This window comes from Natator depressus, chromosome 1 (genome assembly GCF_965152275.1).
Source record: "Natator depressus isolate rNatDep1 chromosome 1, rNatDep2.hap1, whole genome shotgun sequence".
NCBI lineage: Eukaryota > Metazoa > Chordata > Testudines > Cheloniidae > Natator > Natator depressus.
Window position 1 is genome coordinate 226,360,347 of NC_134234.1, and position 17,198 is coordinate 226,377,544.

Below are 17,198 nucleotides of genomic sequence, written 5' to 3' on the forward strand. Positions count from 1 at the left end.
CAATCAGGGCAGGGCAATGAGTCTATATCACAGGCCTGGGGTCAGGGCCAAGCAACAAACGTAGTCAGATAGCCCAAGCAATCAGGCAGGGCGGGGTAATCAGTCTATAGCTTGGGCCTGCTTCAGGGCTGAGCAGCAAACATGGTTAGATGGCCCAGGCCCTCAGGCAGGGCAGGACAGTGAGTCTATAGCTCGGGCCTGTGGTCAGGGCTGAGCAGCAAAGCCAGTTAAGGAGCACCGGCCCTCAGTCAGGGCGGGGCAATAGGAGTCGAGGGCTCGGGCCTGTGGTCAGGGCTGAGCAGCAAAGGGTTTGGGCATCCTACCTCTGGCAGATGGCTGACAAACACTGGCTCCTTGGCCTAGAGAGGGGGTGTCAAGGTTCCTTCCCCACTCTGAACTCTAGGGTACAGATGTGGGGACCTGCATGAAAGACCCCCTAAGCTTATTCTTACCAGCTTAGGTTAAAACTTCCTCAAGGCACAAACTTTGCCTTGTCCTTGAACCCTATGCTGCCACCACCAAGCATGTTAAACAAAGAACAGGGAAAGAGCCCACTTGGAGACGTCTTCCCTCCAAAATATCCCCCCAAGCCCTACACCCCCTTTCCTGGGGAAGGCTTGATAAAAATCCTCACCAATTTGCATAGGTGAACACAGACCCAAACCATTGGATCTTAAGAACAATGAAAAAGCAATCAGATTCTTAAAAGAAGACTTTTAATTAAAGAAAAAGTAAAAGAATCACCTCTGTAAAAATCAGAATGGTAAATACCTTACAGGGTAATCAGATTCAAAACATAGAGAATCCCTCTAGGCAAAACCTTAAGTTACAAAAAGACACAAAAACCGGAATATACATTCCATTCAGCACAGCTATTTTACCAGCCATTAAACAAAAGGAAATCTAACGCATTTGTAGCTAGATTACTTACTAACTTAAGGAGTTATGTAGAGCATTCCTGATCTGTTCCCGGCAAAAGCGTCACACAGACAGACCCTTTGTTTCCCCTCCCCTCCAGCTTTGAAAGTATCTTGTCTCCTCATTGGTCATTTTGGTCAGGTGCCAGCGAGGTTATCTTAGCATCTTAACCCTTAACAGATGAAAGGGTTTTGCCTCTGGCCAGGAGGGATTTTATAGTTCTGTATACAGAAAGGTGGTTACCCTTCCCTTTATATTTATGACAGGGGGAGACTGGCTTGTGGAGGCAGGGGAGGCGCAGACCCTCCCACTTCCACTGCACCCCAGCCCAGGGCCCTAACAGTGGCAGCGAGATTTGCCACTGGGTCAGCGGGGATCCTGACCGCAACACGATCCTAACCCTAACCCTAAGCAGTACTGCAGCCAGACTAAGGTCAGCTGCCCCTGGGCCACTTCCTAACTCCACCTCAGGTTGTACCTGGTCCTGTAGAGGGTTGTCCAGATTGTCCAGGTAAAAGGCCTGTGGTAGTGCTGGCAGCTCCTCCACGGTTGGCTCAGTGTGCGGCTCTGGCCAGTCCCCAACTCCCCAGGGACCGCAGGGCCATCCTTAGGATTTATGGGGCCCTACGCAGTATTACTAAACTGCTGCCCCTCTGCTGGACGGCAGCCTGGGCTCGCAGCCTGGGGGGGAGGGACAAGGCAGCAAAGGATACCGAGACACCTGGCCTGCCTCATGGCGGCAGAGTCACAGTTCCCTACAGAGACCCCAGTACCCTCTCTTTCACGCAGAATGCGCGGCACTGGCGCATTCGGCTCTATGAATACGGCCCCAGCCTAAGGAGACTGCAGTGCGCACTGGGTGTGCGGGAGCCGACCTGCTCTTACCTGCTCTCATGGGCAGTGGGTGAAGTGGCGAGCACCCCAGCCTACCTGTGGCCCCGCCCATACTCCACCCATGCTCTGCCCCAGACCCCGCCCCCACTCTGCCCCGGCCCCGTCCTCTCCCCACTGTCTCCCTCCTCTCTTCCCTCCCCCTCCCTGATCACCCCCTTCCAGCTAAATCCCTGAACTCAAATGAAGCAAATGACATTTGAAAAACCACTCTTCTGCAATTTCTTTCTAAAGAAAATGGAACATGTTTTCTACTGCATGCCAGAAGGTGAAGACTGAACATGCAGAAGGTACCTAATTAAAAACACTAAACTTGGCACTCAGTACCTTAGTAAGCACTAAATTAAACGCACTGAATTAGGGAATAAAAAATGTCAGTCATGGGCTTTTTGATATCCCCTGAAGTTTGTCAGAGATTTATTTGCAAAAACTTTGTAGTAAGGACAAGTCAGCTGTCCTGCTGAATACAACATTGAATGTTATGGAATACATGATGCAGCTCTTCTCTGTTTTACATTTTCTTAATCAGTATTTCTTAGCTGTTTTTATATTTTAAATGTACTCTTAAGCCTTCTGTAGGGAGCCAGTGTGGCTCCCCTCCGAACCAGAGGGTAAGGAGCCACCCTCTGGGTCTGAGTGGGCGGGGCCAGGCCGAGCTTCCGCCAATCCCCGGAAGGGGAAGGGTGGGACAGGAAGTACAAAGGGCGGGGCTCTCTACCCAGTGAAGAGAACACCAGGGAGGGAGACGGACACAGGCTGCCGGCTGCTCCCTCGCAAGCCTGCTGCTGACCCAGGCGAACCCCTGGGCAAGGAGAGGCCTTACCGGGGGGAAGGCTTGTGGCAACCAGGGCTGCCGGCCGCTGAATATCCGGAGGACCCGGGGCTGCCTGCAGCAGATTATCCGGAGGAACCGGGGCGGCCCACAGCGGATTATCCGGAAGAGCCGGAGCTGCCTGCAGCGGATTACCCAGAGGAGATGGAGATTCAAGAGCTGCCCGCCGCGGAATACCCGGAGGAGATGGAGGGACCGGAGCGACCTGCCTGAGAGAGACCGGGTAGGAAGTAGCCCAGGGGCCCAACTACACCGTGGGGTGGGTGTGTTTTGTCAGCGGGTGCGGATTGCCCGCTGACCCAGCGGTGGGACCTTCGCCTCCTGCCACTGTCAGGGCCCTGGGCTGGAATGCAGTGGAGTTGGGTGGGCCTGCGTTCCCCTACCCCGGCGCCCCCCTGCCTGAGGGGGGGCGTGCTATTGACTCTTGCCGGCGCCCCCCTGCCTGAGGGGGGGCGTGCTATTGACTCTTGCCGGCGCCCCCCTGCCTGAGGGGGGGTGTGCTATTGACTCTTGCCGGCGCCCCCCTGCCTGCTAATTCCCCAATGCCCGGGAGGTGGGGCCGAGGCCTGCTACAAAGACCACTGCTCTCCATCGCCCCTAGGGGCTCGGAGGACCGACACCTGTCACACCTTCATAAAGTAATCATTCCAGATTACTACATATTTAACTTACTGAAACAGAGACATTATTTTAAATTAATCAGTCACAGAGGTTTAGTGTGTTCATAACAATGTTCATTGCTTTTAGAAAAAGGGAACACTAATTTACTTTGTGTGATCTCCATAACAATAGACATGTTTATGAAATTTCACCAACTTTAAAAAATATGTTTCTAAAGATTTTAGGCATATCAAAGGATTTTATATCTTACTAAGGTACTGATTTTGCTAGAGGGTTCTCTTAAAACTAGTTCATCAAATAGTCAGAAGTAAAGAAAGGGAAACTCGTTTGTCCAGCTACATGGCAGGAAAGGGGTGTTGTCCCTTTAAGGGCTGTCTTCAACACGGGGGTGAAGGGAGAAAGGGATGGACAGAAAAGATAGGAAGACTTTGGAAGCAAGTTTTTTGTACTATAGTAATTAAAATTGTGTATTTTAGATAAGGGTGGTCCTTTGATCGATTTATTTAAAAAATATGATATGTCTGAAGATCCAAGCATTTAAGGTTAAAGGTGATTGTGCATCTAAAAATCTGTGCAAGGATTTTTTCGAAATGTGATTTTATCATCTTCAGTAACACACTAAGGAAATAATTTTAAAGCAAATTTTAAACTAAGGTCCTGTAGACTTAACATGTTCTGAGTAAATATTACAGTAATGCACAACTGTTTTTGTCAGTAAATTCAGAAACTGACAGTATATACCTGAGGGTTGGCAAATGCCTGCTAAATGGCTTCATTACCACTTGAATGGCTCTTTAACAGTTTCAATGTTGTGCTAATAGGTCTGGCAGGCTTTTTCACTTTTAAGTTAATAGATCCCCTCTGGAGTAGGAGTCACTAGGCTGCAGCAGCTAGCTGTGGGAGCCTGCAGGAAGGGTCAGAACAGGAATAGGAAGTTGGTGGACACTAAGACCCAGGGGTGCCCCAAATTTTCCAGTGCCCCTATGCAGCTGTGTATGCCTAAGGACAGCCCTGAGGGACTGGCAGCAGTCTCCCAACTCGGGAGCAAGCAAGAGATGTCTGGTTCCTCTGACAGCCGCAGCCCAACTGACCTTCCAGCCCTGCCTTTATACTTCCTGTCCCGCCTACTGACTTCCGGTGGGAGGGGTGAACATGGCCTGGCTCCGCCCACCAGGGCTGAGTGAGGGGTTCCTCCACCTCTGGGTCTGTGGGAGGCCACTCCGCCTCACTACAGTGATAGACTAGAAAAATCGTACAGCAGAACCTCAATGTTAAGAACACTAATCTTATGAGTTATATAACCTAGTTTTCCATCAGGAAAAAATTTGATGCAGAACAAGGTGACATCCCTTCCCATTCCGATGGCTTCAGTGCACTGGAACTAGCTTTTCAATAGTTTAAATGACAAGAAGAAAGTGATGCAGTGCACCAGACTGCAAAGTATTCACTGGGTCTAATGTAATTTTGACTTGTTCCATTTTATGAACTTTTCAATTTTACGAACTCCTCAATCCCCCATTAGTTTGTCAAATAGAGGTTCTGCTGTAAAGCTATGAATAAATGTATTAGCTTGTAGCCCATCCTAAGGCAGACACAATCACTACCTGTTTGTTCCTTTCTTTCTTCCTCTCTTTGCTGCTGCTACCTTATGAGTTAATATTGGATGGTGGGATACACACAGCAGAGGGAACCCTCCTTGCACCCTCTTCTTCCCTTCACTCTCTTACCCAATGGGATTGTGATTTGAGACTGACCTGTAATTCCCTCCTCTAGGAACTCTGTGGCACAGCATTGGTAAGGGGAAGAGCATATAGAGTCAAAGAGTATGTCTGTATTTGAGCTGGGAGGTGTGATTCCCCACTCACAAAGATGTCCTCGTGTTAGCTCTGCTCAAGGAAGCATGCTAAAAATAGCAGTGTAGCAGGGGTAGCATGGGTGGTGGCTCAGGTCAGCCACCCAAGTATGTACCCTGAGGGTTCAGGTGGGTACATACTTGGGCAGCTAGACCATGTCACTGCCCATGCTAGCCTGGCTATACTGCTCTATTTAACACTGTGGCACTTTCTCGGGGAGCCCAGGACCATTGTTAGCACCTGCCCCTAGTAAGAGGGAATTGTTCTTGTGGTAGCTGAATGTCATCTCCCTGACACTGCCAGTCCTTCAATCACTCACGCTCTATGCTTATGTCAGCCCTAAATTCAACTTGTGGGTTAACATTAAGTGAACCTCTGCCACTAAGCTCCTCTGAAGCATCACCCTGCAGTATCCAGCCCCTGTCACTGGACATTCAGAGAAATGAATAGGTAAACTGTTCCCAAAGGAACAATGAACAAACAGCTTGGCTGGTAAAGCTCAGGACTGATCCTTTATAACATCCCAGCACTGAAATACATTGATAATGAAACAATCATAAGTTTAGTATCAAAAGTTACGATTTAAGAGATACTGAGTCAGAATAATAGGAAACAGAAATGGTTACATATAAAACAAAAAGTATAACATGCTTCTTAGAGTCTAAACTTAACTTTAACAGGCCAAAATCCTTGTCTAAAGCAGTTGCTCACCTAAAGCAACCTGCCAGCATCACTAGCCCACACGGCCAGGTTCCAACTTTCAAGAATGCAAAAAGCTGTGTCCTTTTTGCATCCTCAGTGAAGGATAAAATAGTGTCCTTTTTGCCTTCTGCTTATACCTTGAAGTCCATTGATTTTTTGTCCCCTAAATCAGGATGACCCCTGTGGTTTCTTTTCTGAGGAGGCGGGGGGCAGGCTCCCAGCTGTCTTTCCCATACTCCTGTTTGTTCTGTACGCAAATGGACTTCCATAGTGTTGACTAGCAGTGTTTAATTTGCATGTGACAGAAAGAGACACATCTTGTCTCCAATCTGGAAGAAAACTGTTTGTCAGCTCTGCCTGCAACATAGGCTTTAACATATAAGTTTAATACATATACACAACTTCTTAATATCATCCGTATATACATCTCTCAATAATTAAGACACTCAGTATGATATAAACTTTCATTAGACACCTTAATGACCCTTTTTGGATAAATTCTGTGAAAGCAGCATGTTGGGTGTAATAAGTTTATCAGGCCTGATAGGAGTTGCTGTTACAGAACAGTGAATCCTTTACCAGTTGGTAATGAGGAGTCCTTTGGATCACAAGCACATTATTTTCAGCAAAGCTAGTGCAGAAACATCTACATTAGCTGGGAATCACACCCCCAGCTCAAATGTACATGTACCCAAAGAGTTAGAGTTCCAGAAGGGACCACCAGATCATTAAGTTTGACCTCCCGTATATCACAAGCCACTGTCAACACCCAGCAACTGCGCACTAAACCCAACAACCAAAATTAGATCAAAATATTACAGCACTTAAGAGACTCAACTATTGAGAGCCTTCAAGTAGCTGTGCATGAGGAAATTGCACAAGGTAAGAGGGGGTTACAATGGGCACTCTCCATCCACTTACCTCACCTGTTCAGATTCCCACCATGTGGACAGACAGACACCCTCCCCCCCAACAATCCAAGCTCCACAACGCCTCCAAATCACCATTGCGATTTGCATGCTTGTAGAGTGACGAGGGAATTAGAGTGATGTCTGCCTGTTTCCTGATTTTTCCCTCTTATCTCTTGCTCCAGCAGGCACATCTGCTCATCAGCCAGCTGTCCAGGGGGAGAATGTGGATGTTTAAGGCTTCCCTCCATGCCATCTGCCTCCAAGTTGACTGCTCTTCCCACACCCAGATTGGAGCCCAGAGATGCTGTTCCACGAGGAAGCCATTCACAAAACACCTCCATCCCATATGTAGGCCCTTGCTTTCTGTCAGTTCATCTATGGCCAGCACTAAGTTTCTGCATAATGGGTTTCCCTTTGCGCCATCCCTGTCTAGATGTAGCAGAGGATGGAGCAGAAGAAGAAGATAGAGAAAATAGGGCAAGACCTTAACTTTCCTTTTCATCACAACCAGTCAGAGGAAAGTGGGGATGATGTTGATGGCTCCTGGAGGAGAGAAGCCAGTGTCTAGTTGGAGGGCCTGTCTCTTTTGCAGATGTTGAGAGACATGATAGCTAATAGCCAAGATAGCTATTCAGGTTCATAACCCGAACCATTCAGATAGTCTCCTGAGTATGGCTAGAAGCATCTTGACACAAAACGTATTCCAGCAAGCAACTTCTGGTTTGTCAATGGGCTTCAGCACTGCAGCCCACGCTTCCCTCACTTCCACTTAGGGTCCTTGTCATAATATGATCATTATTATGATAACTGGGCCTAATTGTGAGCTCAATGGTAAAAAGTGAGTGAAAGTTTATAAATGTCATAATAACCTGGAACAACAAATTTTGGTGGGAAAAAGGGAGACAGAAAAACTGAATTAGTCCAAAGAAAAAGGCTACTGATATAACTCAAGGACTGTATTAAATAATGCCTGGTAAATAAAAAAAGTATGGGACTGGAAATCAGTGGACCAAAACTGGTGTGTCAGAAATTAGGCCTAACCAGTGAACAAAATAATGAAGCATGGGCTATTCTATCCGTCTCCCCCTCTGAGGGGTTCTTAAAAAGAAAATACTTTTTGGGGGGAAAATACAGATGGCTGGAGGTGAAGCGAGTATAAGTGAAAGGAGGATCTAACTTCCCCATCATGGCTGTCACCCCATTATCTCCTGGGATCCACAGGCAGGGCCAGCTCTAGGTTTTTTGCCGCCCCACAGAAAAAAATTTGCCACCCCAAGCTCTGAGAGCGCAACTGCCCAAGCAAAAAAAAGAGGGTGGCCGGCATGCCACCCCTGGAATTGTGCCGCCCCAAGCACGTGCTTGCTTTGCTGGTGCCTAGAGCCGGTCCTGTCCACATGACATCATTGGGCCTTCCTGATTCTAATGTCTTGACCAGACAAGGCCAAGAGAAGGACCCAAATGACATCATCACCTCCATAGGTCTGAACACCACGTGGGATGAGAGCCTGTCTCACCCACTCCCTACCCCATGTTATTTTCCTTCCCTACTTTATTCTTCTCTTTCCTATCTCTCTCCTTTCTCCTTCTGCCTGATAAGAGTCTGGCTTAGCCAGGCAAGATTGCATATTTTGCAACACTATTGTGAGCCTGTGACCAGAAAGAGGCAACTAAAAGCAATGCCCTAAACAGCGCAATGCTGGTACAAGTTTGCCAGGTCTTGGAGTGGCTGATAAGACCAGGCACTGTGTCTGTTTATTCCAGCAGCAAGGTTGTAAGTGAGAGTCAACACCAGAGACAGAAGCTGCATTTTCTCCCTTTGCTGTTCTTTTCTCTCTGTTCTTGTGTGTTTGTCATCTAGGAAATGGGATCAGACTCTAACAACAACAGCTCCAGTCCATCTCAACTAACATCTTCTCTTTTCCCCTAAAGGAAGGGGGGAGGGATAACTCAGTGGTTTGAGCATTGGCCTGCTAAACCCAGGGTTGTGAGTTCAATCCTTGAGGGGGCCAGTTAGGGATCTGGGGCAAAAATTGGGGATTGATCCTGCTTTGAGCAGTGGGTTGGACTAGATGACCTCCTGAGGTCCCTTCCAACCCTGATATTCTATGATAGTAATTACCATCTTTAAACCATCTAAGGGACTATCAAAGACGGGTTATTTTTCCTTCTAAAAACTTTCTCCAGCTAAAGGGGAAGGGAACAAAGGACCTTGTGAAATGAAAGCCTTACTTAATGCTTTTTACTGTTCAAATGCTTTAACCTCACCCTCTTCTTTTCTGTACCTTTAATCAAAGGTTAAAAAGATTTCCAATAATGTGTTTGCCATGGTATTAAGCAGACTGAGGTCTCTGTATACCAAACCTTGTTTAACATTGTTTAATGTTGGACAGTGTGATATTTCTCAGGATGCCCAGGACTGTGAGTCATAATCGAGAGATGTGGTGGTACTTACTGAGGTGTCATCTCCCAGACACCATCAGTCTGTGAGCCCACCCAAATAATCCCCCAGTGTTCTGCAGCCCTTACTGGATCTTGCAGATTAACAATAGGTGTACCTGAGCCCCTCTGAAAGCATCCCCCGTAGTATCTAGACCCTGTCACTGGACATTCACAGAAATTACCAGGTTGGCTGTCTCCAAGAGCAGTGGCTCTCAACCTTTCCAGACTACTGTACCCCCTTCAGGAGTCTGATTTGTCTTGTTTACCCCATGTTTCACCTCACTTAAAAACTACTTGCTTACAAAATCAGACAAAAATACAAAAGTGTCACAGCACACTGTTATTGAAAAATGGCTTACTTTCTCATTTTTACCATATAATTATAAAATCAATTGGAATTAGGGCTGTCAAGTGATTAAAAAAAGTAATTGTGATTAATCATGTGATTAAAAAATTAATCATGATTAATCATGCAATTAAAAAATTAATCGCAATAAATCACGCAATTAATCGCTCTGTTAAACAATAATAGAATACCATTTATTAAAATATTTTTGGATGTTTTCTACATTTTCAAATATATTGATTTCAGTTACAACACAGAATACAAAGTGTACAGTGTTCACTTTATTTTTTATCACAAATATTTGCACTGTAAAAAAGAAAAAATAAATAGTATTCAATTCACCTAATACAAATACTGTAGTGCAATCTCTTTATCAGGAAAGTTGAATTTACAAATGTAGAATTATGTACAAAAAAATAACCACTCAAAAACAAAACAAAATATAAAACTTTAGAGCCTACAAGTCTACTCAGTCCTACTTCTTGTTCAGCCAATCGCTCAGACAAACAAGTTTGTTTACATTTGCAGGAGATAATGCTGCCCGCTTCTTGTTTACATCACCAGAAAGTGAGAACAGATGTTCTCATGGCACTGTTTTAGCCAGCGTCGCAAGATATTTACGTGCCAGATGCGGTAAAGATTCATATACCCCTTCATGCTTTGCCACCATTCCAGAATACATGCTTCCATGCTGATGAAGGGTTCTACTCAATAACAATCTAAAGGAGTGTGGACCAACGCATGTTCATTTTCATCATCTGAGTCAGATGCCACCAACAAAAAGTTGATTTTCTTTTTTGGTGGTTCGGATTCTGTAGTTTCTGCATCGGAGTGTTGCTCTTTTAAGACTTCTGAAAGCATGCTCCACATCTCATCCCTCTCAGATTTTGGAAGGCACGTCAGATTCTTAAACCTTGGATCAAGTGCTGTAGCTATCTTTAGAAAACTCACATAAGTACCTTCTTTACATTTTGTCAAATCTGCAGTGGAAGTGTTCTTAAATCGAACAACTTGTGCTGGGTTGTAATCCAAGACTGCCATAACATGAAATATATGGCAGAATGCAGGTTAAACAGCAGAAGACATACAATTCTCCCTGAAGGAGTTCAGTCACACATTTAATTAATGCATTTTTTTTTAACGAGCGTCATCTGCATGGAAGCATGTCCTCTGGAATGGTGGCCAAAGCATGAAGGTGCATACAAATGTTTAGCATATCTGGAACGTAAATAACTAGTAATGCTGGCTACAAAACTGCCATGCGAACACCTTTTCTCATTTTCAGGTGACATTGTAAATAAGAAGTGGGCAGCATTATCTCCCATGAATATAAACATACTTGTTTGTCTTAGTGATTGGCTGAACAAGAAGTAGGACTGCACGGACTTGTAGGCTCTAAAGTTTTTCATTGTTTTGTTTTTGAGTGCAGTTATGTAACAAAAAAAAATCTACATTTGTAAGTTGCACTTTCACAATAGAGAGTGCACTACGGTACTTGTATGAGGTGAACTGAAAAATACTATTTCTTTTGTTTATCATTTTTACAGTGCAAATATTTATAATAAAAATAATATAAAGTGAGCACTATACACTTTGTATTCTGTGTTGTAAGTTGAAATCAAATATGTGAAAATGTAGGCAAGCATCCAAAATATTTAATAAATTTCAATTGGTATTTTATTGTTTAACAGTGTGATTAAAACCGCAATTAATTGTGATTAATTTTTTAATCACGATTTTTTTGAGTTAATCGTGTAAATTAACTGCGAGCAACTGACAGCCCTAATTGGAATATAAATGTTGTACTTACATTTCAGGGTATAGTATGTAGAGCAGTACAAACAAGTCATTGTCTGTATGAAATTTTAGTTTGTACTGACTTCTCTAGTGCTTTTTCTGTAGCCTGTTGTAAAACTAGGCAAATATCTAGATGAGTTGATGTACCCCCTGGAAGACGGCTGCATACCCCCAGGAGTACGCATACCTCTGGTTGAGAACCACTGCCTAAGAGAACAGTATATACGCAACTTGATTGGTACAACTCAGGATCAGGTCCATTATAACATCACAGTACTGAGATATAGGTCTAGTGAAAACAATCATAGGTTTATTACCAAAGGCTAAGATTTAAGAGATAGTGAGTAAGGATCACAAATGGAAACAGAAATGATTACATATAAAACAAAAAATATAACATCTCTTTTAGAGTCTACACTTAACTTTAACAGGCTAAAACCCTTGTCTAAAATAGTTTCTCACCTAAAGCAATCTCCCTTAACAAAGATTATAGCATGCTACAATAACTGTCCCAGAAACTACAACTTACAATAATGATATTGCAGCAGTTTGGGGAAATTACTGTTGAATGCCATGGCCTATTATTCAATAAAGGTTCCTATTTGTTATTAAAAATAGTTAAAAGCTGAAATTCTACATGGCTGGAGTACAATAGGAAATGTGTTGATCATTGATGCAAACTGCAACCACGGGAGAAAAATTTACATTATGGCTAGCTCGGTTATGCAAGCCATGGTGTGCACTCTTCTTTGATAGAAACAGAATTGCATAACTCTAGGGGAAATTACAAGTACAAGGTTGTGATTCAGGCCTTTTCAGAAAAGCCACATTATTAACTTATGTTTCTGATTTGTTTGCTGCTCATCTTTCTCACTTGCAATCTATAACCTAACTTCCTTGTAATATCTTTTTAATTTTTAAGGAAATATTGCAGGATGCTGGTTATTTTTAGTCATCTGCCTTTTGCATGCCTGCCTTTGTTGCACGCTTAATGCACAGGATGTGTCAGTGAAGTAAGTGGGTGTATTTCTTTGTATTGCTGAGAGTGCGGTGGAGGTGAGCTGCGTTTGTCCTGAAAGCCTTTCTCAGCACAGCCTACTGGAAAATGTAGTCCTGGGAATGAAAGGGCTGCTAAATTTACCCACAATCTCAGCACAGTCCTTGATGTGCACTGAATTTGAAGTAGTATATATTGTAGCAGTATAAGTATTACAAAATTCAGTGAAGATAAGATATTGTCAGGCTTGATTGTGCCTGGTTCTGTAAGGAGACAATCTCCCCTCTGCCCTTGTGTAACTTCCAGTGGTGGCACAAACATTGCTCCCTGCTGTCCAAGTATTTGTATAGCCCCCATCACCACAGCATCTGAGCACTTCAAAGTCTTCAACATATTTATCCTTACAACATCCCTTTGAGGCAGAGAAGTGCTATTATCCACATTTTACAGATGGGGAATTGCAGCCCAGAGAGACTAGGTGATTTGCTCAAGGTCACACAGGAAGTCTTTGGCAGAGCAGGGAATTGACCCTGGAACTCCTGAGTACCAATCAGTACTCTAACCCCGAGTACCCCTGCAGGTAAATGAGAGGCTATGGTCTGATCCCCATTGTCACTGGCAACAGAGCTGGGCAGCCATGTTGAGAGCACACGGTGCAACTTTGAAAAGGTGATGTAGTCACTACTCTGGTGTGCTGTCCTCAGGAGGAATTCTAGCTGGCTCATCAAGAAATATTCCTGGGAGTTAGAGTGCAGCAAAATTTCAACATTTGTTTAATAGCAAATCAGAACAAAAAGTTGTAATTTTTCACTGAATGGAAAATCTAAAAAAAATCAATTTGGAAATGTGAAAATGATTTCATTATTTTCAATCACAATGGAATATTCTGACATTCTTGAAATTGAAATGGCTCATTTTGGTTTATTGAACAGACCCAAAAATCTTTATTTCAAGTCAGCTCAATATTAAACTGCATTTTTTATAGCACTGCATTGCATTGTGGAAGTTGTAGTTCAGGATCCTGATGTCCCAATTCTCCCCTATAGGCCAGGCTGCCTGGCCAGGCTACATGCCCTATAATGCACCCAGAGCATTCTTGCACTCACTTCCATGAAGCACCTTGCAGCTCAGTCAGAGGGAAATCCCCATTGCACTGTAGGAAGATGTAATCCTTGAAGTCCATCCCATAGGAAAGAATGGGGAACAGAACTACAGCTCCTATAAGGCAATGTGCTGTTAGGGAATTGAAGTTTAATGTTTTGTTGAACTTATCCAAAATGAAAATGAAATATTCCAAGTCAAGTTGAACCAGCCTGAAATGACATATTTCATTTGCTTTTCCAAACAGAAAATCAACAATTTTCAGAAAAATCAAAATTTTCCCACAAATTTTGATTTTGCATTAACTGCATATTGTGTTGAAAAATAACAGAAAATTCCCAACCAGCTCTACTGGGAGCTCATGCTGCAGATTGTCCCTTCCACAAATCTTCCAGCACAGGCCATGTCTTACAATCCCCAACCATGTCCTCTGTATTTGACAGCATATATGCAATACTACATGTAGTTATTTGGATATGGTTATGAGTGCAATAATGATCAGTTATTACAGACATTATCCTTATTATCCTCCAGGCCCACAAACATGATACAGTTCTGCAGTGATCTAGAATCCTACTTTTGATGTCTCCGACTCAAAGAATATTTCCAACACACCTCTGAACAACATACTAACCCATTGAATCCTTCCAACCAACACTACAAAAAGAAAGATTCTGCATGGACTCCTCCTGAAGGTCAAAACAACAGACTGGACTTCTACATAGATTGCTTCTGTCAACGTACACGGGCTCAAATTGTGGAAAAGCAGCATCACTTGCCCCATAACCTCAGCCTTGCTGAACACAATGCCATCCACAGCCTCAGAAACAACTCTGACATCATAATCAAAAAGGCTGACAAAGGAGGTGCTGTCGTCATCATGAATAAGTTGGAATATGAACAAGAGGCTGCTCGGCAGCTCTCTAACTCCACATTCTACAGGCCATTATCCTCTGATCCCACTGAGGATTACCAAAAGAAACTATACCATCTGCTCAAGAAACTCCCTGAAAAAGCACAGGAACAGATCTGTGCAGACACATGCCTAGAACCCCGACCAGGAGTACTCTATTTGCTACCTAAAATCCATAAACCTGGAAATCCTGGACGCCCCCTCATCTCAGGCATTGGCACCCTGACAGCAGGATTGTCTGGCTATGTAGACTCCCTCCTCAGGCCCTACGCTACCAGCACTCTCAGCTATCTTCGAGACACCACTGACTTCCTGAGGAAACTACAATCCATCGGTGATCTTCCTGAAAACACCATCCTGGCCATTATGGATGTAGAAGCCCTCTACACCAACATTCCACACACAGATGGACTACAAGCTATCAGGAACAGTATCCTTGATAATGTCACGGCAAATCTGGTGGCTGACCTTTGTAACTTTGTCCTCACCCATAACTATTTCACATTTGGGGACAATATATACCTTCAAGTCAGTGGCACTGCTGTGGGTACCCACATGACCCCACAGTATGCCAACATTTTTATGGCTGACTTAGAACAACGCTTCTTTAGCTCTCGTCCCCTAACGCCCCTACTCTATCTGCGCTACATTGATGACATCTTAATCATCTGGACCCTTGGAAAAGAAGCCCTTGAGGAATTCCACCCTGATTTCAACAATTTCCATCCCACCATCAACCTCAGCCTAGACCAATCCACACAAGCGGTCCATTTCCTGGACACTACTGTGCTAATAAGCGATGGTCACATAAACACCACCCTATGTCGGAAACTTACTGACCGCCATGCCTACCTACATGCCTCCAGCTTCCATCCATGACACACCACACGATCCATTGTCTACAGCCAAGCTCTACGATACAACCACATTTGCTCCAATCCCTCAGACAGAGACAAACACCTACAAGAACTCTATCAAGCATTCTTAAAACTACAATACCCACCTGCTGAAGTGAAGAAACAGATTGACAGAGCCAGAAGAGTACCCAGAAGTCACCTACTACAGGACAGGCCCAACAAAGAAAATAACAGAACGCCACTAGCCATCCCCTTCAGCTCCCAACTAAAACCTCTCCAATGCATCATCAAGGATCTAAAACCTATCCTGAAGGACGACCCATCACTCTCACAGATCTTGGGAGACAGGCCAGTCCTTGCTTACAGACAGCCCCCCAACCTGAAGCAAATTCTCACCAGCAACCACACACCACACAACAGAACCACTAACCCAGGAACCTATCCTTGCAACAAAGCCCGATGCCAACTGTGTCCACATATCTATTCAAGGGACACCATCATAGGGCCTAATCACATCAGCCACACCATGAGAGGCTCGTTCACCTGCACATCTACCAATGTGATATATGCCATCATGTGCCAGCAATGCCCCTCTGCCATGTACATTGGCCAAACCGGACAGTCTCTGTGCAAAAGAATAAATGGACACAGATCTGACATCAGGAATCATAACATTCAAAAATGGGTAGGAGAACACTTCAACCTCTCTGGTCACTCAGTAACAGACTTAAAGGTGGCAATTTTGCAACAGAAAGCTTCAAAAACAGACTCCAAGGAGAAACTGCTGAGCTTGAATTAATATGCAAACTAGATACCATTAACTTGGGTTTGAATAGAGACTGGGAGTGTCTGGGTCATTACACACATTGAATCTATTTCCCCATGTTAAGTATCCTCACACCTTCTTGTCAACTGTCTAAATGGGCCATCTTGATTATCACTACAAAAGTTTTTTTTTTTCTCCTGCTGATAATAGCTTAATTAATTAGCCTCTTACAGTTGGTATGGCTACTTCCACCTTTTCATGTTCTCTGTATGTATATATCTATATCTTCTTACTATATGTTCCATTCTATGCATCCAATGAAGTGGGCTGTAGCCCACGAAAGCTTATGCTCAGATACACTTGTTAGTCTCTAAGGTGCCACAAGTACTCCTGTTCTTTTATCCTTCTATTATGTATTTTCTTACGGTCAGATTTTGAAAGCCCAGCTTCCATTTTTATGTTTGCCAACTGTGGACACAACTTTCCACCTGCAGTTTAAGTTTCTGGGGCCCCAAGCCTGCAGTCAGATCCACATGGACAAATCCTTGCATTTACAGTTCAGTTTTACTCCATGTTTGTACAAAGATACACCTTTCTGGATCCAATTGCAGGATCGGGGCCTTGGACACTGAAGAACTGGACTGCATCTGCAAATCATTTACTTATACTCTGAAGCAACCTAAATGTTGGGAACAAAATTGAACCCACACAACTAAAACAAACAATTTTGCAGCTATAAAACTTGAAGCCCAGTTCACACAGGGAAAATATATGAAAAACTAAGTTAAAAATGTAGAAATGGTTGAAATATGTCCAGAGTAAAAATATGAGCAAAGCTCTCCACAATTTAAGAGTAAAACGATTGCGTGTGTTTCTTAAACTTTGACAAGTTTGTTGTTTTTCCAAGAAAAATAAAATGTTAGATAAAAAAAAGTTGAAGACTGTCATACTTCACAATATCTCCATCTTATAAATAGGGAAATTTGATGGGAAAAACAGGGAAATACCTTCCCACTTCATTGGAATCTACTGGTGCAGGAGAGCTTTTTGGAAGGATAGAGTGATGAAATAGTAATAATTTGACTAAAATTCAGCTATTGTCACACCCACATGCTATAGGAACTACTGACACATACTAGAGTTAAAATCCTGGCCCCCTGAAGTCAATGGCAAAATTCTCATGAATTTCAATAAGGTCAGGATTTCACCCTATATGTAGGCATACGGTCTGATTCTCTTTTCACTAGTACCAGT

At 43.8% G+C, this 17,198-nt stretch overlaps 1 protein-coding gene across 1 annotated transcript; it reads left to right on the forward strand.

Moving 5' to 3' along the window:
* Positions 1 to 2,526: 2,526 nt before the first annotated feature.
* LOC141975984 (uncharacterized) lies at positions 2,527 to 16,807 on the forward strand. Its single transcript, XM_074936721.1, has 3 exons — positions 2,527 to 2,864; positions 6,911 to 7,076; positions 13,943 to 16,807. Exon 3 carries the CDS (start codon positions 14,289 to 14,291, stop codon positions 15,198 to 15,200), a length of 912 nt encoding a protein of 303 aa, XP_074792822.1. The 5' UTR covers positions 2,527 to 2,864; positions 6,911 to 7,076; positions 13,943 to 14,288; the 3' UTR covers positions 15,201 to 16,807.
* The last annotated feature ends 391 nt before the right edge of the window (positions 16,808 to 17,198 follow it).